This window comes from Dermacentor andersoni, chromosome 2 (assembly GCF_023375885.2).
Source record: "Dermacentor andersoni chromosome 2, qqDerAnde1_hic_scaffold, whole genome shotgun sequence".
NCBI lineage: Eukaryota > Metazoa > Arthropoda > Arachnida > Ixodida > Ixodidae > Dermacentor > Dermacentor andersoni.
The window spans coordinates 116,431,799-116,457,223 of record NC_092815.1 but is presented as its reverse complement, the minus strand read 5'-3'; the positions used below and the strand labels follow the sequence as shown (position 1 = coordinate 116,457,223).

Sequence of the window (25,425 nt, the reverse complement as noted above, 5' to 3'; positions counted from 1 at the left end):
TCGATCATACGATCGCCTACTCCATCACAGCAACACTCCCTTTCCAAAAGAATTAAAAAAAAAGTTTTTCTCGGCCACTTCTTACGTCAGGCAAGTTGTCACCGTGCCCGCGCGCACGCACGGGACGCGTCGAGCTATCCGGACAAACACTCGCACAAAGCTAGCCTCCAAATACCCCCTTGCTAATACAGCCAGGGCTGCGAACGAAAAGCAGAGCAACATGTTCGTGCGCGCGCGCAGGTTTGTCTCGTATCATTTGTACCACTCGCGTCGAGGATAGACAGCGAAAAACGCGCCCGCGCATGCCGGAATAATGAGGTATGGTAATTTGTCGTCCACCAGCGGCGGCGGCCGGTCGGCCGCAAGCGAGCCAGCGCGGCAGCGCATTCCGCCCGAGCAGGCGACGCGGAGCCAGCGCAAGCGAGCGGGAGGCAGTGGACACGCAGTGGTCGAAAAACGAGGTGTGTCCCATGCCCGAGGCCACATCGGCGCGAGCGCTATCGGCGGAACACACACGCACGGGCACGCCGAGCGCAAGAGAGAGGAAGGGGGCGGAAGGGGGCGGCGGAATCGCGTTCCCACCGGCGGTAGTAGGGTTGCCGCAGCGGCAGCGCGGCGGTTATCGCCCGCTCGCGACACACACGCAGCCGAAAGTGAGACTGGCTCTCCGTTATTGCCGGAGGCTTCACTCACCGAGTACGCTATATACACATACACGCACGGCAAACGGGAAGAGAGGACGCACAGACACATAGACGTGAACGGCGCTACGACCACAACGTCGGTCCACTGTCTGCTGCCGCTGCTGCTGCTGTTTCTGCTACTGCGCTATAGCCGGCTCGAAGGGGGAATCATCGGTTCCCCCGCAGCCAGCGCCGAAAGTGGACCAAGCGCAAGGACCACTACGCATCCGCCGTCTCTCTTTATTCTCGTTCTATCGCCTCTCTCTCTCTCTGTCTTTTTCTTTTTTTTTTCTTGGTGGCTACCGCTGCGGGTCCCCGCCCTAGTTTCGACGTTTTCGTGTGTTTTGGAGGTAGACGCCGGTATAGAAGGGAGGAGAAATTCGGAGACGACGCGCTCCTCCTAAAGCTGCAGCGCCCCCCCCCCCCCCCCCCCCCTACACTCTTCTTCTCCCGGAATACGTCGCCCGACTGGGGTGCGTGCGGGCACCCAGGAATGAAGTGGAGCACTTCCTTATCCTTCTATAAAAACCGTGACGCGCCACTGTCCCCAACTTATTCAATCTGATCCCGGTCCGTTATTCGGAGGTATACACGCAGAACCAGATCGCGGGCTCCTAAAAAACCTCATCCCCGGCATGATACTTCGGGTGAGTCTCGCGAGTCTGCCGAGCCCACCATTGGGAGCGTTCATTAAGTGGTTAAAGGATAGGCTATAATATTAACAGGGCGCGAGGCAGGGTGATAAATTAAGTGATAAATAATTTGTGGCAGTTTCCGGCCTATAAAATTTTTACACTTCGTGGGAGCTGTTATAAACACCAGTGTGTTTAATTTTACGAGCCGTGAGGATATTGTAAGGCCAGGTTATATATACATAAGAAAAGTCTTCTTCGTAAAAAGGGCATAGTTTCTTTTCTTGCAACAAAATCATAATAAGAAAGATAAAGATGTCTTTTTTGTGAAAAGCCAGGCTTTGGAGTTCAGTGGCGATGTGACGAAGTGAGAAGGAATCCGAAGATGCAATCCACCGCAAACTTTGTCGTTCGTAACAGTTTTCCTTAAGCTAAGATCGCAAAAGGCCAGCACTGTCCAGTCACCTTCCATCTCTAGTCTCGAAGTGCCGATCAGCCATCAATAGAGAAAAACCCTATTTTGGAGCCAGAGGCTGCGTCAAGCTCATTGTGGCTCTGGGTCGCTTTGTTCTTCTATGCTCCGGCGCGCGTGGTGCTGCTGCCAACCTCCGAAGACCTTCGCCATGCTGGCGCTCGCAGCCGCGGCGTCCACTCGAGGCGCCTTGGCCAAGCCCGGCTTCGACCCGCACTCGCCAGAAGTGCACGCTGTCCACGCCGGCCCCTTCCACACGATCGTCGACGGGCTCTCGCGGCCGCACCTGGTCGAACCTCGGGGCACGCCCGTCGGCATCAGCATCGTGCCGCTGCAGGACGCCGGATACTCGCAGCAGCACGCCGTGGCGCCGGTGACCGTGCATGTGACCCAAGTGGGCGTTCACCAGGCCCCCGTGATCGGTGTGTCCGCCGCGCCGGTGGCGGCCGTCGGCGTCCGCGAGGGCCCGCTCGCCCTCCACGCGTCGCACCCGCTGCTGAACGCCGTCTCGTCGCCGGGAATGGTGCTACACGGCGCGCCCGTGCTCGCCGGTCCCGTCTACCAACCTGCCGTCAAGTCCGAGCCCGTCGGTGCCGTGCTGCCCGTCAAGCAAGTACACCGAGAACAGCTTGTGAGTACCGCCATAGTACTTTGACAGCGGGGACTACCTGTCGCGTTGGCTCAGCGGCTGTATATGACGTAACGCTGCCGAGCGCTAGGTGGTGGATGCGAATCCCGAACGGGGCGGTCGTATTCCAATGAAGGCGGCATGCAGAAACTCTCGTGTACCATGCTTTGCGCACATGCTCAAGAAACCCAAGTGGTAAAATTTGTTTCGTCTTCGGCGTTCCTCATAACCCCCTGTGCTGTTTGGAGACGTTCCCGTCGAAATTCTAAATCGATAACGAGGACTCTGACGTCGTAAAAGCGGCCGAAACACAAGTAAATGCCTAGGCCCATAGCGAGACCTCGCATGAAACGCGACGCACGCTCGCTTAGTATACGTCTTGTCGTACAGCGCTGTTGTTTATTGCATATCTGTATAATCTAAACCTCTCAGTGCGCTGCAACGCTTCCGGCAAGCCATTACTCACGCCTAAAAAGCGGGTTGTTTGAACCACGGTAGTCGCTGCAGTAATATTTTAAGACGTTACGTCATACTGCGCGCTCGCCAATAGACATAGCTTACCATTGTCAAGGCGCCAAAGCGCATGTTTCGCTTTTAGTTTTTCTTTTCTTGCGCAGTAGTTGCCGACACTTTGTAATTAAGATGAGATGCGAGGTAACCTTCTGAGCACGAGGTGGCGCTTTCGAGTTTCGGCCCCACCGGCCACATTTAGATGGAAACGAAATGCAAAGCACTTGTGTGCTTAGATGTATATGCACCTTAAGGAAGCTCAGCGACCAAAATTAATTTTACGTCCCCCAATACAGCACACTTCGTAACCAAAATTTGAAGTTTCTGGCTGTTTGACTCTGAAATCTACTTTTTAAGCGCAAGGTAGCATTGAATCGTATGCGTTATAGCCATTTTGAGGGCGTCGCTGGGGGCACCCAGGTTTGAAAACGCGCATGAAATTATCACTCGGGCACGCTCAATTGCTGTGTAAACGATTAAACCACGTGCTGTGAGAGTCAATGGACAATCCGATAAAAGCTAAAATAAATGCATATACTGTGGCAGCGCAGATGCAATGAACCCGCCGGAATTCGCCCACCGCAACAGTTTGCGTAATTTCTGTAGCATATGCACGCTCCCGGCGTCCCTATTGTATAATATTTAATATGTATATACAGGGTGTCCCAACTATCATGCACGAAGGTTTAAAAACGTGCAAATGCCACGTAGCTGGAGAGAACCAAGGTAATGTTGTTGGTCATAGCCTCGAGGTACTTGGCACCTTGGTTCTTTCCAGCTACGTGGTATATTTCTAAATCTTGGTGCATGATACTTGAGACACTCTGCATATGGAGTGTGAACGTTCTTGATCAGGTGCTATACGAAAATAACGGCTGGTGACGGAAAGTTATTTTTCGATTTTTTCAAATTATTCCTGAACTTGAAAAAAAAATAAGAACATTGACTATTGAATTCGGGAAGCATGATGTTTAAACTGCGGCTAATAGAACATATTATAATGAGCACTGGATAAATTCTATTTTACGACAGCACACTTAATATGGTATGCTAATGAGAGAAGCACGATTTCAATATTTTTAGAATGTTTTAAAATTACAGCTTTTACAGAGCTATCTCCCCGATTGGGTTTGTTTGGTTATCAATACCTCACATCAAGCCTCAAATATTATACGCCTCCCAACACAACGTCGGAACGTTGAAAGAAGCATAATTTAGTGTCGAAACACAATAGATCAGCTACAGCGTTGTAGAAATAGAAAGCATGGAAGGAAGGCGGGACACGATGCATCAATTAACAAGAATATATGTTTACAACTGCACATTTAGAAAAAAAAATTCATCGTGGGGTGTTTCTGCTTCAGTACTTCAAAACTAATTTTTGTCCTGTTTTGTTTCGTTGTTCTTGTAAACAAAAAAAAAAAAAAATAGAACCGACTTCCAGCAAGCCTGAAGCGTGAAACTTCGTCGCACGTTCAAACTTTGTGCTTGCATGTATGTAGTACATTTCGGTCCATTTAACTTCGCAGACACTGCTGGCCGTGGCTGCTGGTGGGCGCTGCTGCTCTTTTGCCAGATAGTTAATACCCGGGACAGCAGTCGGATAATGAATCGGATTATAATTAAGCTCGTCTCTGTGGCGCTCGCTAAGTTTTGTAAAGCATGAATTGTTTTTGTACGCGGCTTGTACTGACGATGTTGATAACAAGTGCTCAATGCACGTGGAGATGGTGCCATTCCATATTAAGGACGAGAACATGTGCGCATATGAAATTCCGCATTCACGTTGCAGTTTGCTATACATGATAGTTAAGGTGGCTCCATCTCGCAAGCATATTAATAACTGCAAGGCATCCTCAGTGGCTCAATGTGAATAAATTCTGAATGAGTTATTTACACTAATTAATCAACACAATTACTTTGCTTACTGAATTCTTTCCCAAATATCACAAATTACGGGGCCCCCAACGCACCGGGATGTGATAGCTTGTGATAATCAAAAAGTAGGGTTATCACTTTACAGTCAAGGTTAACGCAAGGTTGTCGCGTTGTTCCTTTTTCAGTATAATTTATAACCGCCGCAACGAATTTATAGCCGATCAGAACAGAATCTAGCTATCAATGAAATCCTTTGACAAAACCTTCCCATGGCAGCTCGAATACCACGAAAAGAGGTATTACTGATGCGCCCCGTAGTGGCGATGTTTAAAATTTGTTGTTGAAACTAGAGGCGTATTTATGTCTGCAAGGATAATCATGCACGCTCGCAAACACTATATTACACAGTTACCATGGCAGGGAGCATTCATGCATATTAGTTGCAAGATATACAAGCATTGTTTGTAAAACACATTGTATTAACAACGTGCAGAACCGCTGGGAAAATTGATCATTACAGCAGTGGCCGCCTAATATATCTGAAAGTTAGGCAACTGACAGGCCGTCATTCTTCCTGTCGTCGGTCGCGCATCTCATTTTTTGACAAGGACTCTCTCTCCAAATGTGCTTGACCGCACTGTGCCGATAGCGCACGTCTGCTCTTAAAAGAATCAGGGCACTGCTAAAAGCTTCTCTTAAAGTTCTGCGTACGAGTCACGTATCGCCAGAGGCTGTAAGACAAGCTACATGGTTTGGAGAAGTATCTACTGTCCTTGAATGCATTTTCTTAGGTGCTTGACCGAGGAAAAGGTTCCAAAACGTGCTATAGACGCCCTTTGCTGAGCCTTTACAAGCAATAGCAACTCGGCGAGTGGCCATGGGTTTATGCAGGTGTTTCAACTAAAAAAAAAAACAAAAAAAGACATAATGATGTTGTTGAACAAGCCATTAATAGATGTGATTTAAGGATCAAGAACTACACCGCAAGGTAAAGGGGACGGCGTATGCTCCTGGGCTGAGACTTAGAGGCAACCGCTGAGCCGATTTGAATGAAATTTCTCGCTTTGCGTTAGCTCGGGAGCTTCTAAATACGTAAAAACAAAGAAATTCTTTTTGACAGCCATAGCAAAGATGTGAATGAAGTTTCTTGTATTTCGAAGCAAAAGCTAAAATGTAAAGGTACTGTATGAAAGGAATTTCTTATTTAGATCTTTTTTACAGAAACTTTCAACAGTTGGAAGATTTACCAAAAATCAAGTAATAAGTTCATAACTCTCACTGAGCATTATAAGAAAAAGATAACACAATTCTGCAAACTGCACCGAATACTACATCTAAAACGAACCAAATTGATGTATGTCAAATATACCCGCGACTTATCACTAAGGCTTTGCATATCTTTGGTAAACATTGTAATATTTTTACAGAAATTGAAAATTCATTCATCACATTTGTCCAATTTAGGTGCTCCAACGGATGTAGTTTACAGAACAGCGATATCAGTTTCTGGTGCAGACTTAGTTTGTGCTTGAAGTAAAAAAGGTCACTGACCAAGTCCAACTGAGCCATGACTGCAAACCTTTTTTCACTTCAACGCCTGGCCTAGACGAATTTTCGTCGAAACCTTGATTACTTTGTGCTTCTGCTTTCTTGACACGCCGATTTGCGCTACTTCAAGAAAAGAGCGCTACGAAGACGCGGACTAAAAGAGGAACATGTTCGAAGGACATTCTCTTTTAGTTCCTCTTTTAGTCGGCGTCTTCGTAGCGCTATTTTCTTCAAGTATGCAAAACCAACTCGCCCACATCAAGCTTCTGCTGCTTTCGATTTGCGCTAATGCTTATTTAATGTCATAAAGCTAAATTATGTGTCATTGAGTAACTAGAATTTCGTTTTCACTCTCAAGTACAACTGTATTTATTTAATTAACTCCGGCGCTTCTCAAATATAATAATTTTTGCGTTTTACATGCGTATAAATAAGAAAACTCAAGTTAAAAATTAAATTATGGGGTTTTACGTGCCAAAACCACTTTCTGATTATGAGGCACGCCGTAGTGGAGGACTCCGGAAATTTCGACCACCTGGGGTTCTTTAACGTGCACCTAAATCTAAGTACACGGGTGTTTTCGCATTTCGCCCCCATCGAAATGCGGCCGCCGTGGCCGGGATTCGATCCCGCGACCTTGTGCTCAGCAGCCTAACACCATAGCCACTGAGCAACCGCGGCGGGTAAAACTCAAGTTAGCCCTGAGATAAAGCTTCCTTTTAAGAGAGAAAGCTGATTTCTACCACCTGTGGAAAGCAATATTTTTACTTAAAACTCAATCCTTTAACAGAAATTGCTGAGAATGGGCACGATGGAAAACAATAAAGAAATGAAGCACGAAGTTTACAGCTGTTGCGATATTAACAAGGGCTTTGCTAAAATTCTATTCGAAAATTTGTGGTATATTTCAGAATGGTTATGTCTGGATGTCGGATATTTGGATAGGTGCAGCTTACGGAATCGGGATATCATTTTCTTTTATTGCTGCGTTTTAGAGCTGTAAACACAGTTAACCGTTTGTCCAAGTTTTGCCATTTTCTAAAGCTTTTCTGATAAAGCTTCATATCCTAAATAAAAATGTACTGCCTAGGGTAGGTAGCTCGTATGCCAAGCGATAAGACTGATTTCTCCTTTCCTTAGAGTTAAAGAGCTCCTGAGGTGAAACTATATTCCAAAGGAACGATAAAGTTTAACTGTCCAAATTATTCGTTCGTGACTGCATTTATTTAGTGGAAGATGGCCCATTACTAGAATACGAACGCAGTGATTTTATAACTTTGCGCCCATAAGACCGCGTTGCTATGGCTGTGTAACGTCATAGATGTTTAAGCATATTCCCATGTTGTGTCTGATTTTTCTGCAGTAAATGTTCTCAAATCTCCCTATGACGAGTATTTCGTTCCTTCGACATGCAGCGTAGTCGTTGCACCTGGAGAAACCGTCAAACTCTGTTCAAATCTATGGCTAGAATGAGAAGTACTTAATAAAGGCGTATTTTCTGTAATATTTGCGGCAATGGGCACTCAAAAACTGCTTAAATATTAATACAAATTAAACTAAAGGCATTTTGTTACACCGAAAAACAGAATATATCACTGCAATTATGATTTTATTTTAGGGAATAATAGAACTGAGATCGTACCAGCCGTAGAAAGCCTAGGCATGGTTTACACTGGATCACTTAGTTAGGATGCGCATGTAAATAGCGTAAGGTTAAGACTTAACAGAATAAACGCTATAGTAAATCACCATAAGGACGCACTTCCTCCATAGGAAAAGATCTTGATATGTAATGCATATGTACTACCAATTATTTCGTACTGTTTTACTATATGGGACAAAATGAGAAAGCAAAATGAAGAAAAGATCATATTTGCTCAAAAACGAGCAATATACGTCTAATCGCGAATGTACCATGGTACACACACGCACTAATCCGTACTTCACTGCTTTTTTTATCCTCAAAGTCACCGAGCTGAATCCTTACAAGTTGTTGTGCCTGTGCAAAAACCGCAGTTCTGGGAAATAATAGCGGTATGACAGACCCTTGCCCTTGTTCAAACTAAAGTGTTCCATACCAACTTACGGTACCCGACATTCTGCCCGATGGTGCCATCCTTTTTGTCGCACAACATATCGCCAACAGTTTCCATCCTATATTTTACCTAGGTACCTTAACATTCTTAACGCAAATACCATTTCTGTTGAACAAATCCGAAAGGGCAAGCTGATTGACCACCTTTACATTTCGAAAATGTTTAGTAATTATTTCTCTGACCTGTTTCCAGCTGATCTGAGCTGTGAATGTCACTTCCTTATTTATATATAGAAAGGCTTGTATTATTGGCCTACTGACACTGTTTCACTAGTAGCGTCTATGTGACATAAGTCACATAGACGCTAGCTTGCTCTGCTTGGTTATTTTTTACGAGGAAAGTATAACTCGGCTTCTGTGAATTTTAAATCGTTGTCTCAAACACTCGTTGGAGGTGCTGTTTTCTATTTTTGTATGTACGATGTATCTGTCTGACCTACGGTCGCAGGGCGTTTCTCAAACTGCAGGAAGCAGCCTTTTTGTTAGACGTCCACTCTTTGTGATGTTCAAGCTGTACCACAAAAAGAAATAAGCTTGTATTGCATATAACAAGTGCAAGAAGTTGAGCAGCGGCGTTGTCATGTGCCCTTAGTGCGTTTCTTTTTTTTTTTTTTTTTTGGTTTGACAAGCGTGGCAAGACCATTGGTTCTTCTACTGCAGTTCGCTTTAAATTCAATAGCTTGAAGCACAGAGTCAGTATGATCAGCGTGTCGTTGCGTGTTACAGCTTCTCTCGTTATTGAAGTAACTGGTTACGTGCAATTGGTTACTACAAAACTACAGAACTACAAAATGGGTCAATGATCACTAGCAAATAATAACGTCTACTTCATTGCTTACACGTCCGGTTGAAAGTGCTAGATTTGATTCGGTTAGCCAGTTTTAGAGAAGTATTGGAGAGAAAAAACAGTTAAGTTGGATTAGCAATTTGACCTCCTACAACACCAAAAATAAAACAGCCTTACTGTGCGATAATTCTTGGCAAGGCAGAAAAGGATTGAGGCTTCCGCATCGTCTCGCCATGACGTCATGGTTTTATTGGTGTCTGCTCGGGCCTCGTCAATGCTTTATCTGCAAATATGAATTGCATTGCTTTCTAGAAGAACCAATGACTTGGCATACCCAATGTCAAGCTTCATGAAGTTCTAAAGGTCTACACCTGCCGATATAGAAATATTCAAAAATACTCCGATATCCCAGACGTCAGACTGGCGCACCGGCACTGAGGTTCACGAACCGCTACGTTTAAAAACTAAATGAAAATTGGGCCTTCATTTTATCTTCTAATTATGAACCTATGACCACGGAATTAATGAAAGTATAGGTCTAGAAGAATCCTTTGTCAGTTGACACGGCGGGACAGAGGCAAGAAGAAAGAGATAGTGTCGTCTCGATTTTCTTCGTTTATGTGTCTTACACACAAGTTGTGAAGGAAGCACTTCCAAAACAATGACATCATCATCATCATCATCATCATCAGCCTGGTTACGCCCACTGCAGGGCAAAGGCCTCTCCCATACTTCTCCAACAACCCCGGTCATGTACTAATTGCGGCCATGCCGTCCCTGCAAACTTCTTAATCTCATCCGCCCACCTAACTTTCTGCCGCCCCCTGCTACGCTTCCCTTCCCTTGGGATCCAGTCCGTAACCCTTAATGACCATCGGTTATCTTCCCTCCTCATTACATGTCCTGCCCATGCCCTTTTCTTTTTCTTGATTTCAACTAAGATGTCATTAACTCGCGTTTGTTCCCTCACCCAATCTGCTCTTTTCTTATCCCTTAACGTTACACCTATCATTCTTCTTTCCATAGATCGTTGCGTCGTCCTCAATTTGAGTAGAACCCTTTTCGTAAGCCTCCAGGTTTCTGCCCCGTAGGTGAGTACTGGTAAGACACAGCTATTATACACTTTTCTCTTGAGGGATAATGGCAACCTGCTGTTCATGATCTGAGAGTGCCTGCCAAACGCACCCCAGCCCATTCTTATTCTTCTGATTATTTCCGTCTCATGATCCGGATCCGCCGTCACTACCTGCCCTAAGTAGATGTATTCCCTTACGACTTCCAGTGCCTCGCTGCCTATTGTAAATTGCTGTTCTCTTCCGAGACTGTTAAACATTACTTTAGTTTTCTGCAGATTAATTTTTAGACCCACTCTTCTGCTTTGCCTCTCCAGGTCAGTGAGCATGCATTGCAATTGGTCCCCTGAGTTACTAAGCAAGGCAATATCATCAGCGAATCGCAAGTTACTAAGGTATTCTCCATTAATTTTATCCCCAATTCTTCCCAATCCAGGTCTCTGAATACCTCCTGTAAACACGCTGTGAATAGCATTGGAGAGATCGTATCTCCCTGCCTGACGCCTTTCTTTATTGGGATTTTGTTGCTTTCTTTGTGGAGGACTACGGTGGCTGTGGAGCCGCTATAGATATTTTTCAGTATTTTTACATACGGCTCGTCTACACCCTGATTCCTTAATGCCTCCATGACTGCTGAGGTTTCGACAGAATCAAACGCTTTCTCATAATCAATGAAAGCTACATATAAGGGTTGGTTATATTCCGCACATTTCTCTATCACCTGATTGATAGTGTGAATATGATCTATTGTTGAGTAGCCTTTACGGAATCTTGCCTGGTCCTTTGCTTGACAGAAATCTAAGGTGTTCCTGATTCTATTTGCGATTACCTTAGTAAATATTTTGTAGGCAACGGACAGTAAGCTGATCGGTCTATAATTTTTCAAGTCTTTGGCGTCCCCTTTCTTATGGATTAGGATTATGTTAGCGTTCTTCCAAGATTCCGGTACGCTCGACGTCATGAGGCATTGCGTATACAGGGTGGCCAGTTTCTCTAGAACAATCTGCCCACCATCCTTCAACAAATCTGCTGTTACCTGATCCTCCCCAGCTGCCTTCCCCCTTTGCATTTCTCCCAAGGCTTTCTTTACTTCTTCCGGCGTTACCTTTGGGACTTCGAATTCCTCTAGACTATTTTCTCTTCCATTATCGTCGTGGGTGCCACTGGTACTGTATAAATCTCTATAGAACTCCTCAGCCACTTGAACTATCTCATCCATATTAGTAATGATATTGCCGGCTTTGTCTCTTAACGCATACATCTGATTCTTGCCAATTCCTAGTTTCTTCTTCACTGTTTTTAGGCTTCCGCCGTTCCTGAGAGCATGTTCAATTCTATCCATATTATACTTCCTTATGTCGGCTGTCTTACGCTTGTTGATTAACTTCGAAAGTTCTGCCAGTTCTATTCTAGCTGTAGGGTTAGAGGCTTTCATACATTGGCGTTTCTTGATCAGATCTTTCGTCGCCTGCGATAGTTTACTGGTATCCTGCCTAATCGAGTTACCACCGACTTCCATTGCACACTTCTTAATGATGCCCACAAGATTGTCATTCATTGCTTCAACACTAAGGTCCTCTTCCTGAGTTAAAGCCGAATACCTGTTCTGTAGCTTGATCTGGAATTCCTCTATTTTCCCTCTTACCGCTAACTCATTGCTCGGCTTCTTATGTACCAGTTTCTTCCGTTCCCTCCTCAGGTCTAGGCTAATTCGAGTTCTTACCATCCTGTGGTCACTGCAGCGCACCTTGCCGAGCACGTCCACATCTTGTATGATGCCAGGGTTAGCGCAGAGTATGAAGTCTATTTCATTTCTAGTCTCGCCGTTCGGGCTCCTCCACGTCCACTTTCGGCTATCCCGCTTGCGGAAGAAAGTATTCATTATCCTCATATTATTCTGTTCCGCAAACTCGACTAATAACTCCCCCCTGCTATTCCTAGTGCCTATGCCATATTCCCCCATTGCCTTGTCTCCAGCCTGCTTCTTGCCTACGTTGGCATTAAAGTCGCCCATTAGTATAGTGTATTTGGTTTTCACTCTACCCATCGCCGATTCCACGTCTTCATAGAAGCATTCGACTTCCTTGTCATCATGACTGGATGTAGGGGCGTAGACCTGTACAATCTTCATTTTGTACCTCTTATTAAGTTTAACAACAAGACCTGCCACCCTCTCGTTAATGCTATAGAATTCCTGTATGTTACCAGCTATATTCTTATTAATCAGGAATCCGACTCCTAGTTCTCTTCTTTCCTGTAGGCCGCGGTAGCACAGGACGTGCCCGCTTTTTAGCACTGTATATGCTTCTTTTGGCCTTCTAACTTCACTGAGCCCTATTATATTCCATTTACTGCCCTCTAATTCCTCCAATAGCACTGCTAGACTCGCCTCACTAGATAACGTTCTAGCGTTAAACGTTGCCAGGTTCATATTCCAATGGCGGCCTGTCCGGAGCCAGTGATTCTTAGCACCCTCTGCAGCGTCGCAGGTCTGACCGCCGCCGTGGTCAGTAGCTTCGCAGCTGCTGGGGACTGAGGGCCGGGGTTTGATTGTTGTGTTCATATAGGAGGTTGTGGCCAAGTACTGCACCAGGGTGGCCAATCCTGCTCTGGTGAGGGAGTGCGTTACCGGTTCTGGTCACCGGGATCAGGCCACACTCCAGGCCTGTTTGTGCAATTAAACAATGACAACCCAAAGTTTAATACTGAGCTGAAGTGCGTATGCATCGGTCTTAGCGGGACGGACAGTAAACGTGAAGCTATAGCGTGATGTATTTGACTTGGCGCTGATTCGTGTGGCCTCATCATGTACGCCATCGGGGTGCGACACCTGCAACGCCAGTGGCGGCCACTTGTCATCATATCAGCGTTGTGAGGTGCCTGGCAGCATCGAGGGCGCTGTTTGTTTTGCGCAGCAGGCGCCACCTTGCGCGTTGCGTCGAGCCAACATATTCAGCTGTCAATTCTTCGGTTTGGACGAAGGCTCGAATTTTTTGCAGGCATGTATATACCATAGCAAGTAAAAAAAGAATAGAAGGCCAAGCTGTGGTCATTGCTAACATATAGTTTTGCACTCGTAGCTCCCAGAATACTGTATTGTGAGCGTTGTTTGTGACTTGTGTCTTTAGGTTTACGAGGTGGTCACAGAAGTGAGTTTATTTACGCGAGCTTAACAGGCAAGCATTCATTGTCAGGACATGTGCTCATAATTTTTTTTCTTGATAAATATGTAAAGTACAGTTTCATACACAATCTTCGCCAGTTGTCTTCATAGGGGTGAATCAAGGGTTGATAAAGTTTCACCGGTGTTTGTTTTTCCCTTGCCTTGTTTTGGTGTTTTGGGCATTCCTATAGACGAGCGCACGAGTGCGCCAGCGTCATCCGAGAAAGCTAGTAATATCAATTAACCACGTCGCATTCTGTACGTTAACCAGACTTGAAACACTATGCAATTTCTCCCCATTACCGCTTCGGCACCGCTACAAAGTTCCATGTTAATTTTTGTTTGTACTGTCGGATGCTTTAATGGGAAGCTTCATGCATCGCCTTTGAACTTACGTGAGCAGATGCTGCCCCTATAGACAAACATAGCCTTGCTGGCGCAAAGATAGAATCGATGCGCAGACAGTACAGAAGGGTGATTTTTGCATGGGAAACCTCGTGTATAAAATTTGGGTTAGAAAGCAACGTAAGTGTTTTCATATGGGGCGACATACTACGTTTTGGAATACTACAGTTTGAGGAACACAAATTCCCATTAGGAAACACTCTAGAACTGCTTTTATCTTAGGAATGTATAAAAGCAAATATCTTACCATACAGTACAACATTTAGAGGTACGGTATGTTGTTCAATTCGGAAGAAAACCCCAAGAAACCTGTCGCACTATTCTAACAACGAGAAATTGCAAGATAAGCATGTAGGTATAAGTGCGTACATTCGCTGTACGAAGATATTCGCACATACGCATATGTGCGCACTCAGCTCGCCCCACAAAAGAGTACTGGTGCACTTGTTTCTTCATCGTTCGCCGGGAAATCGTGGCCCCTGTTTTTTTATTATATATGGGCTTCGAGGTGCGGAAAACTTGGATAATGTTCCTAGACACCCTCTTCTTCTTCACTCTGTGGTGTTTGAGAGCGGGGGGAGGGAGGGGGGACAATTGTGCTCATACTTATATATTGTGTAATGCTGTATGGTTAGCGCAGTTGAATAATTTTAAATAAATGCGGTATAAAGTGAAGCGGCTAGAAAAGGTTACACTAGAATAAGACATCCATCGTTAATGGTACAGTACAATTCTGTTATATTTAACTGCTTTTCTGAACCTTGTACCATATTATTAGTCTGTCTTTCATGTTCCCGACCATCGAGCCCTACTCATGTTTATTGCCGAAAAGGATTTTCATCTGCATATATTCTTCTTTACGCCAACTGGCAAAATTTTAGAAAAAAATGTGCGTGAGAAAAAACAGTCTTTGCATCTTTTCTTATTGCGTTAGATTGCATCGCGGCATCAATTAGAAGTACTACACATAATTGTGAAGTTCTGTCTCTTGCATCAAGCCTAAGAAGAACCGGTGACGAGAGCCGCTCCTGGCGGCCGATTAGGGTGGATACCCACACGGCTGAGAGGACGTCGACTAACCGATTGCAGACCAGGGCATGTCCGTAGCAAGTGCTGTAGCTCTGTCTCCTGCACTGGCGCAGGACAATAGGGGCATCTAGAGGAGGCGTCGATATATCCCCACTGCGTTATACCATATCCACACGCTGCGTTTAGCGACGTAGTTCTTCTTGCAGCGATGCTAGGCGTTGATCTAGCTCAGCTGACGCGGGCTCCGTGTCAAGAGTCAGAATAGTGGTTTCAGCTTGCTCAAAGTCAGTATAATCTTTTTCATGTACTGCGAACCGGCTGGATGTGCGAACGCCGCGAGTTGGTGTCGATGAGTTCGCCACCTTGGTATTTCTCCGGCGACTCTTACGCTTAGCCTCATTGGCGCGCCGCTTCGTGGGGCAGGTCTTGTGAATGATTTCATGGTCATTCCATTTACATAAGCCACACGTGTACGTGGCGGCTTCTTCCGGTGCCATGCTGGAGTCAGATTCGTGTGGACACGAGGTGCGCATGTGCCCCGTTTGGAAACACTTGTAGCAATGTACCACTGCTTGCCGATATGGGTGGAGCTGTAAAACACAGCCGTAGTAAAGAATGCGCTCAGGAGGCTTTGTAGAACCCCGAAGGGTGACTAGGCATGTGCGTCCTTGCCCCCCATGTAACGGGCACTAACCACCTGGTGCGAGGGGCAAATTAGGTCCTTCACTAAGCTCGGTGGGTTTTCACCAGGGTCCACCCCGGCCACAATATAGCGCCGAAAGTCCGAACCAGATGTACGGGTACTGAGGATGTTTCAGAAGTAGCCACAGCCTGCAGCGTCCGTATACGCTCCATGTCCTGAAGACAGCGCACCAGAACCGATACAGTGTTCCTGGCTCTGTGGATGGCAAAGCCTTGGCCGTTGTTTTTCTTGAGGCCGAAATTCAGGGCATGTTGGAGCACCCAGTTAGAGAACGATGTAACGTACAAGCAAGCCAGGGGCTTGATGGCCAATTTGTATAGAGGGGCTCCGACGCATGTAACGAGGGGAACGCTTCTGGAACGCTAATACATCCCCGCTTAGACGCCGGGAACGCCATCGATGTGGCTGATGCAGAGACGACTCGTCTATTCGTCGTTCGCCAGCACTGGTAGAATTTTGTACATCCTCCGTCGGCACAGGAATATCTATGTTGGCAGGTGTTGCAGCATAGTCATAAGACACTGTCGGCGCAGATTTCATGGCAGCTATAAGTGGCGACGCTGTCGAGCACAGTTGGAGAATCGCTGGTGCGCACGAAACCAACGCACTTTGTCGACCGCGGGACCGAGCGACGCTGCTGGGAGTCGGACTTAACTTCCGCCTCTGGTTCTCAGATGGGCCGGGATTCTCCCCTAGGCCTTCAGCCATGTTGATGACCACTCGAGGAGGTGCCAGGAGGTGTCGCGACGCCGCACAATGTAACGAGTTGATATTACGGGGGTAGAACGTCCCAAAATCGTCAAAGCAAGACCTCCGTGAAACGCTGGCTGCGCTCCGCGTTGGCTTGGCTTGTATTGTATTTGAATCACTTACATCGTCAGCCAGTGTTTCCCCGTTGTTTAAAGATATAATGACATTTCAGCATAGCACTGCCACATCCAATGTTTTAGGAGGTATATTACAAGCAGGCGTATTGTCCAACATTCTTTTTTACTACACTAGCCTCTCGTGTTGACATGCCTGTATTGGTGCTTATTGACTGAGAGACATACCTCAGGAGAAGAAAAAATGTAGGAGTGAATAAATATGGACGCTAGTCATACTTAACACGTTTGACATATATTAAGTGAATGCTGACTGTATAGCTAGTTTGCGATGCTGACGCGAATGGTTAACGTTTCCGTATAACTCAGAAGAGGGGAAACGAGGAGAACCCATTAAGAACACAAATAAGAAGAGTTCCCCTCAACGTTGGTCCCCGAGTGGTCTATATTTGCTTGACAACTATTAAAATGGGCTACAGAAATGAGGCAAACTACAACGTGGCAAACTTTCGCCTTTTAAGCCTGTATTTACGAAAAGAACGGAAAGTCCACAGCACTAATGTAGCCCGAGTGCGACCATCTTGGTTCAGATTATCTAATCAGATAAGTTTGCGATTAGCAGAAGTTCGGACATTGGAAGTTCTGCAGTCCAGTTAGGAGTCCTCGCTACACTTATCTGCATGCTTTACCACACTTATTGTCTCCTCTTCCTGGTCGAACGAATGTCGCGCCATGTGTGAAAAAAGTAGTTCGCGTGAATGCCGCACTGAGCGATACCACGACTGAACTGCCCTCAAACGTGCTTGGAATAAACTAGTCGCGTATACAGGTGGACACCGTCGGGCACCAGAAAGCGACTGGGCAATGGGGCTGTGTTCGGCTTTGCCTGCCGCCTTGGACGCAACTGTTTTTCTTTTTTTTTCCGAAACGGCGGGAGGGGGAAGCACGCGCGGTCACTTCCGGCGCCGATAATCTGCGCGCGGAAGTCAATGAAAGATAAAGGCGACAGTTTTATTTGGTCTCGACCCAAAGGCGCAGCGTATACCGAGGACGCTTTTTAAGCTGAGCCTGTAGTGGTGAAACGAGTCGCTGGCGCGAGCTTCGAAGCCCGCCCTCACACCTCTGACCTGAACCGCTTTTGGCGGAGCCGAGCGCCAATCTTTAGAAGCACTTAATTCTTTCGAAGCACGTTCGAGAGCACGTCAGTATATATAAGAGCTGGACTGGCACATTCTTACTTGTAGAACAAGCGGAAGAAAGATTTACAAATTAAGTCCTGCTTGGGAGGCGATAAAATGTGTCGTGGCGGTTGATCGATACGAAAGTCTAGAACCTGGATTTGGGATATAATGCTTCGGATTAGCGATAATCTGCGGCTGTGTGATGTGTCTGTTTCTATAAGTAGGCGTTAGTATCTACATATAGGAGAGCCCCACTGTAACTGTTGTGCCGCGTCATTGACTCTTTCGAACGTGACTTCTTTCTGTTCATTCTGCGACGAATAATCTACATAATGGGACAAAGACGCGGCATCGTCGTAAATTGCTGACCAAGTTTTGTATACCGAGCGTTATTCTGCCCTCATACTTCATCTTTTCAAACTCATCGAAGTATATGTGTTTCGGTCACAATCAAAGCACCACCGAGTGTGGAGGAGTGTGGCAGGATTGATGGAAGCACGTTGGTTATTCGGCTCGAAGTGTAGCTTGAATGAAAGGACAGGGGAAGCTAACAAAGATTCACAAGCTCCGACCTATTGAGGAAGTACAAAAGCTCTAAACCAATTACAATTGCGGTGGTTGGTTCATCGGAGGCCCACGTGCCGATGATAAAAACCGTGACATGATGTAACTTTCGAAAGGTCAATTTTAAGTGACGGATGGTTGTGTGCATAACTAAGACAAAAATAAATAATGAGTGGTAAGGGTTGAGAACCGCTGTGGTTAATTGAGAGCCGCTGTGGAGAGTCGTGTATTTTAAAAGGCAAGTGTTAAAAATAAACAACCAAAGAACATCCAGATGGCTGGTAGGTCCTCTTCTCCCGCTTACATGTCTCCGTTCAGTCAGATACATAGTTCCTTTTTACAGTCCTTTTCTTTCCTCTCCTTCTTATTATGATACTTATCGCGATCACTATTTCAAGCGTTGGGCGAAAAGTGGTCGCCAATAACTTGTTTAGGAGTTTCAGTGACCCGTTGAACCTATTCAACCCATTCAACCAGTTTAACTTATGATGATAGTTAGGAAGAACCAAATGGCTCTGGTTGTGTGTCCTTCAATAATTGCAGACTAGTGAGAAGCATCTGTTCACTGTGAACCTGTGAGTGTCATTTCTCTCAGGCATGAAATAAAAATTGACATTTGTACTGATTCCTTTTTTACAGGCGCTCTAACTTCCTATGAAAGGGCCGTAACAGAGTTTTGCAGGATTTTTTAATTGGCCATATATTTTATGCTTAGTGTAGACATCATAGGAAGATATTGTTTGGTACGGTATAAGGAAATAAAGGGGACGCTAGTGGTTAAAACACCTTCCTAACCCGTAAACTGCAGAACGTAAAACTGTATGTAGCTATATCTGAAAACGAAAAAGAAAGAACAACACCATACAAAGGCTACGCTAAAGCAGCGCTTTCTTTCAATAAAATTGAAATATTTAACATCCGGGGTCTACTGGCGCGTGTTGAAATGAGGTACGCTCACTGCTAAACCCTATGCGATCGCGTCTGCCGGAAAATAGTAACAGTGGAAAGCAAACTTGACTAGAGGAAAATGCCTTCTTTACGCAGCGGTAGCAGTTACCGGCTCCTACCGCACGTGAGGTTAGCGGTATAGGGTGTCACGCCACTTGTGGAAAGTAGTAGGGGCTACCTTCCTCGCGACCGCCATGCTGACTGCAGACTCTTTAAAGGAGTACCTGCGGTATGCCAAACGTTTCAACGTCCTGGGAGTTGAAAGAACTGTTGTACTCGCCATCGAGAGATCTGGAGTGTCAGGAGTGCCACGGTAACCGTAATGCATGCACGAACGAGATATAAGGAAGTCCTGAAGTAGCCCCTGTACTTTTGAGAAAAACTACCTCGCAAGTTAATTCAAAAATTTTCGCCAGTATTCAACGCAGGGCCTCTCTTCGTACGACATGCATGGGAACCGCACTTCACTGTCCAGTCACTTTTTTTCTTACAGGCATTAACATTTCACATAGCATAAAAGGTGTACGTGGTTGTGGACCAAGGTATTCACTCAACCTACCTTATCTGGCAAGTGATACATCTTTGATGTTTGGTGCGAAATGATTCATTTGCGACATGTCAAAGGCACCTTATAAAAATGCCGTAAAATCATACACAAGGGATTGACAGTAAGTTATCAACGGAACGCGGGGGCTAGAGTCAACGTATTGTCAAGGAGATGCCTTCGTCGGGTTAACAAGTGCTTTTGATGGCAGCGCTTACCTCACTCTCGCCCGTGGAGTCAGGAAGGTAAGCGGGTACAAGGAAGTCAGGTGAGGTTGAGGGAACAGAAAGTTTTCGAAACGAATCATATTATATTGTTGTCCGGGAGTGGTGTAGGGCGTCCCGCATTTCTGAAAAGGTGACAAAAATAACCAAAAATATAAAACTGGTAAATGGAGATAAGGAATAACATTCAATGACGCATGGTAATAAGCTAGAGGAACATCAAAGCTACTACTACTACTACTGCTACTACTACTACTACTACTACTACTACTACTACTACTACTACTGCTACTACTGCTAATAATAATAATAATAATAATAATAATAATAATAATAATAATAATAATAATAATAAAGGTAATAATTTCAACAATTGATAAGTAGAGATTTACTGCACTTAGCATGCTCATTTCAATACTTCTGCCATGGAATTGAGGTTACATCCCACGTGTCGCCTGTCTAGGCCTCGTTCTTGAGCAGCCAACAAAGCAGCTAAGTGAGGAAAGACACTTCAAGCCAGTTTGACGAAAAAAATGAGAAAGAAGCATGAAACAAATAGAACTTCAATTTTGCACGGTCCTAGGAACATGAAAAGACTCGCCTTATTCACGTTTGAACAAAGAAAGTCTACATAATTGAATCTGATTAAAAATGAAGGAGATCCAACGCACATGCGCGGATTTATATGTGAAGCAAGGCTTTCGGGAAGCAGTTAAGTAAATGTCATACAGCAAGACGCGACGCGCGCAATCGTCTTTATTGTGATCCTATGTAACGTTTAATCTCATGCAACAGTTATGTGAAGCAGAATATTATATATCCGAGAATTGCGCTTATGCATTACCATTCGCAAGCTATGCCGAAATGCAAACCGCAGTTCATGCGAATGCGCATTGAAAGGCGTCGACACTGTGTTGTCACAAGGACGAAGGCGATGTGTAATAAGACGTGTTTTGGGGGGATTTGGTCCATATTACAGAATAAGTTATAGAGCACAAGAAAAGAAAATAGAGGGATAAGGCAGGGAACATCATAAGCTCTTGCGCTTTGCCCTGTCTTGTTCATGTGATTTATTGTGAGGTTCGATGTTTGAAGGTGGAAAAATGGTGAGTAGAGGTGTATGCATTGAGAAGGTCGACACGAAAGGCAGAGGCTGACTGATATTTGCCCGTTTTATTTCAGCGTCGTTGGCGCAATGGAAATTAGCGCAAGCGGCTTTTACGCAATAAAGCAGCAGCCACCGCAGTCCACAATGTCTGCGGAGAGTCACTAAGAAAACTTTGTTTTAAAGAAGTCATATGAATGCAGTGGAGTTTAAACATGATGCAAAATATACATTTGTATTAAGAAACACGAAAAAAAGTACCAGCATGTCTTGCGAATGAACGAAATACAGGACCCTATAACGTAAAACTATTCTAATATGTTCTTATTCCAATCTCCTGGCGTGAAATTTGCGTAACTACCGACGCAAGCAGCCCGCGCTCACCCGCAGGGTTATCTCAACAGACCAATCAAACGCTCTCCTCGTTCGTAGGAGGTCACTTTTGTTTGCTTGAAAAACGAATAACATTGCCTGCACTGAGCGGCTTGTCTTATCTAATTGGCTGACATGAGGCCAGGAGCACGTTCAAGTGGAGACGAATTCGATGGTGCCGAGTCACTGCACTGAATATCGATAACCGGATGAAGAGGGCAGTGCCGGCATCTGCGATTGGCCCGCTTTCCTTTACTTAGCTTGCGGTGGCTCGTCGACAACAGGGGCGGCATGCAACGGAAGTTTAAGAACGACGCTAAAATAGATCCTCAGCAAAGAATAGTTGGCAGAACAAGGTCGTAAACGTGCCGAAAGTGCTTGAAATTGTTACACGGCCAGGCAAAAATTTTTATTACATGGAAATAAACCCATGCTCTCCGGCAGATGCGAGTAGCCAGTAGCTGAGTGATTGGCGGTAGCCATCCTTTATTCCTTGTAGTAGTTTTATTCCTTGTACGCATTGTAGTTGTATTTTGCATGTCTGGCCAATCCACAGAGAAATCAGTACAAGCAGCAAATACTGTGGACCATGATCTCCCAGTGTGGCCGTCGTGCCTGTCTACCGACTTCACCGATAGGTGGCGCAGTTGTCCCGGGAGTTTCTAAAGACAAAAGCATGCCGGAGAAAATATTCGCAACAAGATGAGCTATGTGTCTGCTGCAGGAACAATCCATAAAATCATTCAGCACACCCAAATGGAATGCGAAGGGATTCACCGAGTGAGACCCGTAGGTACCGTACACCTTTCAGAAGGTCTTGGATTTACAGTACTCTGTGGTCGAAGAAGCATGAAACTGAGCGAAAGCCGTTTACAGTCATTTTTGACGAACGATGTCAATTCTAACGCCAAATTCAGTTCGAAGCTTGCGGCCGTGATCACCGCCTTGCTTTAAGCAAACTACGTAAACCACGTGAATGACGGTAACGTTAAATTTGAGAAATAGTGTGCGTATTCTAAACGTTATGGGTCATTGAGCGTTGTGCCTATGCGCATTTTTATCCCGCTATTTCACTATGCCCGCTAATACGCTAAACACAGACCAAACTAAAACTGTCTAATAAGAGGAAGTGAAAGGGCGACACAAGTCAGCTAGGGCAAGTGCAGGGAAGGCCTTCGTCTGGCAGCAGATATAAAATAGATTGATGATAAATAGGCCGCTGGCTGCTTCTGATGATGATGATGACGACGGAGATGCTTAGTCAACTGGCTACCATACGAAGCCAGTAGGCAGATTTCAAACACCAAAAAGGAGAAACTTAGTTTTTTATTTTTAAATAGGCGCCAGAGGGAAACAAATATTTAACCGCGCATTGTGCAGGAAGTCTAGTAAGGCTCTGTAATGACTTTGGTTTTGAATTCACGTGCTGAAGTCAGGAGCACTACAGTGTAAAACTGTTCCAATGTATTTTATTCCAATCTCCTGGCGTCAAATTTGCGTAACCGCCGACGCAAGCATCGGACGGTGATCCGCAGCGTTGCCTGAACAGCCCAATCAAACGCTCTCCTCGCTTACAGGAGGTCACCTTTGTTTGATTTCAAAACGAATAGCATTGCCTCCATTGAGCAGTTTTTCTGATCTAATTGGCTGACAAGCGAGGAGCACGCTCAGGTGGGAAGGGTTTCGATGGGGCCGAGCCAGTGCACTGAAAATAGATAACCGGAGGAAGAGGGTGGTGCCGGCGTCTGCGGTTGGTCCGCTTCCCCTTACATAGCTTGGGGTGGCTTGCCTAAAATTGCAGCAGCATGCAGCGGACAGTTAAAAATGTTGCTGAAACAGATCCTCAGCAAAGAAGAGTTGGCAGAGTGATGTCGTGTACGTGCCGAAAGGGCTCGATAACGTTAGACGACCACGCAAAAAGTTTTGTTACACGCAAATAAACCCATGCTCTCCGGCAGGTGCGAGGAGACAGTGCCTGAGCGGTTGGCGGCTGCCATCTTCTATTCCTTTCGGATCGGGGAAGACGGATTCGACGGCTATACAGAAAAATAATCCAGTTTTGTTCGGCATTTTAATCCATCTTTAACGCGTACACGCCACTTTGGCGCATTCAGTTTTCGTGGTTTTGTGACGTCGATTGACAGACAGGTGAAGTGGGTGCAGCCTGAGACCTTTTAACCAATAGCAGAGGGTTTATAGCGAAAAGGTGTCCAATCAGAAATAATTATTTTTCTTTTGTTCTGTTTAATCATACATAATCAGTGCGTACACGTTATGTCTGATTGGGAGCTATCGCGGTTTTCGTGACGTCGCGTGATAGGCAGGCGAAGCGGGAGTGGTACAAGAAAGCTCATGACTAATCGTGGAGGCCTAATTGCAGAATTGGAATAAAAAAGGTTGGAATAACTTTGTACGGTATAGCGCTCCAGCAAACATCATTTAAATAAATGTGGCTAGCCAATGAAATGGAAACCACATCAGCGCCCATCTTCCTGTTTCTATTTGAGCAAAAAGCAATAACGAGGCACGAAAATTGCTGCGCTTCCAATTACGTTTCCTCGGTGGTAAAAAAAAATAGCTTCGCCCGTCACGCAAAGCATTCACGTGATAGCTGGTAAAATATAATGCGCAGTAAGGCCTCGGTTGTTTCTCGCGGTGTTTGTTTAGTGAACAATCGCATGTGCGAGCTAGCAAATCTTTCGAGAAGTGCAAAATATGACTCATATTCGTTTGTAGAAGTTGCGCCTCTGGATGTTGAAGTCTATAGACGCATCTCTTCCTCTTGCCTATCTTGACTTAGCCACTGGTTGCTATATGCTAAAGCGACCCTACAGTTTCTTACTGCTGGATTTGTTAGACTTATCTTAAATTTATATTTGCGCTACCCGAATAATAGGCCTTGTCTTAGTCTAGTAGTGGTCATGGCATTTGAATGCAAGAGCTGTACGTTGGTAGCTTGATTAAAATGAAAGATGTCTTCATTCCAATTTTAGGTGCCATGTATTGGGAGCCATACGTCAATATAACATTCGGAAAGAAAATAGGAAAACACAAAAATAAATCCTCGTGTTTTGGGGATTGCATAGAATAATGCTGTTCATAACACGTTTTTGAATAAGTATTTAAGTATACACGTCATGCGGTTTGTAAAAAAATTATTAAACTTATAGCATGTCTACCTCCTCCAGGTCATGTCATCGTAAAGTTGTGGGCCTACCGTGTTCTATCGCACACCTGCTGGAAGCTTGCTGGTGTGCGGGATTCTACTGGGCCTTAGGGTATCAACAAAACTGTCTAAGCCACTTACTATTACACCCACACACTGATGTGTAGAATAAATAACACAATGTGTTCTTTTCTTTGATGCTAGCTAGGTTATATGGCCTTGTTAGCAAAGATGCCTCTTTTTTTTGTACAGGACCCGGCTTAAGCTTTAGGATGTCCAAGTAATCACAATTTCTTCATGTTTATATATATCTCACATGCTTTTGCTGTAACACACACACGCACACACACACACACACACACACACACACACACACACACACACACACACACACACACACACACACACACACACACACACACACACACACACACACACACACACACGCACGCACGCACGCACGCACGCACACGCACACGCGCACCCCCCCCCACACACACACGCGCGCGCGCACACACACGCACACAAAGAAATGTTCTGCTGAGTTGCTCCAGGCCGATAGTAGAGTCACCAGTGCGCTGCAGAGGCAAAGTTCTAGTTTTACAAACGTTTACGGACAATTGTGCTAGAAAGATATGCATTGATACACGCGCACACGCAGGACCAGACACCCGTTCGAACAGACACATTGCAGTAGGTAGCTAGGTGCGTTATTGCTATGGCTGGTTTCAGGCGTCGTCAAGAACAAAATACCTGACTGAAGACGGGATTTATTCAGGGTCGCCCCCACTGAAGAGCCTGATATTCTATTCTGCCGTCGTCCTCGGCTTGCTGCTCTCGTCCCACAGACACTCGCGTCACGCATACAATTGTCCATTGTACACAAACATA

General features: G+C 45.4%; 1 protein-coding gene across 2 annotated transcripts in view; it reads left to right on the top strand.

Moving 5' to 3' along the window:
* Positions 1-386: 386 nt before the first annotated feature.
* LOC126541203 (uncharacterized) overlaps positions 387-25,425 on the top strand; it is a 29,143-nt gene continuing 4,104 nt past the window's right edge. The window contains exons 1-2 of one of the 2 annotated variants that reach the window (XM_072286517.1): positions 387-1,330; positions 1,930-2,418. In XM_072286517.1, coding sequence (XP_072142618.1) covers positions 1,319-1,330; positions 1,930-2,418 — 501 coding nt within the window. In that variant the 5' untranslated portion in view covers positions 387-1,318. Of the gene's footprint in view, positions 1,331-1,590; positions 2,419-25,425 lie in introns of those variants that run through there. The other variant, XM_055076631.2, reaches the window with a different exon arrangement.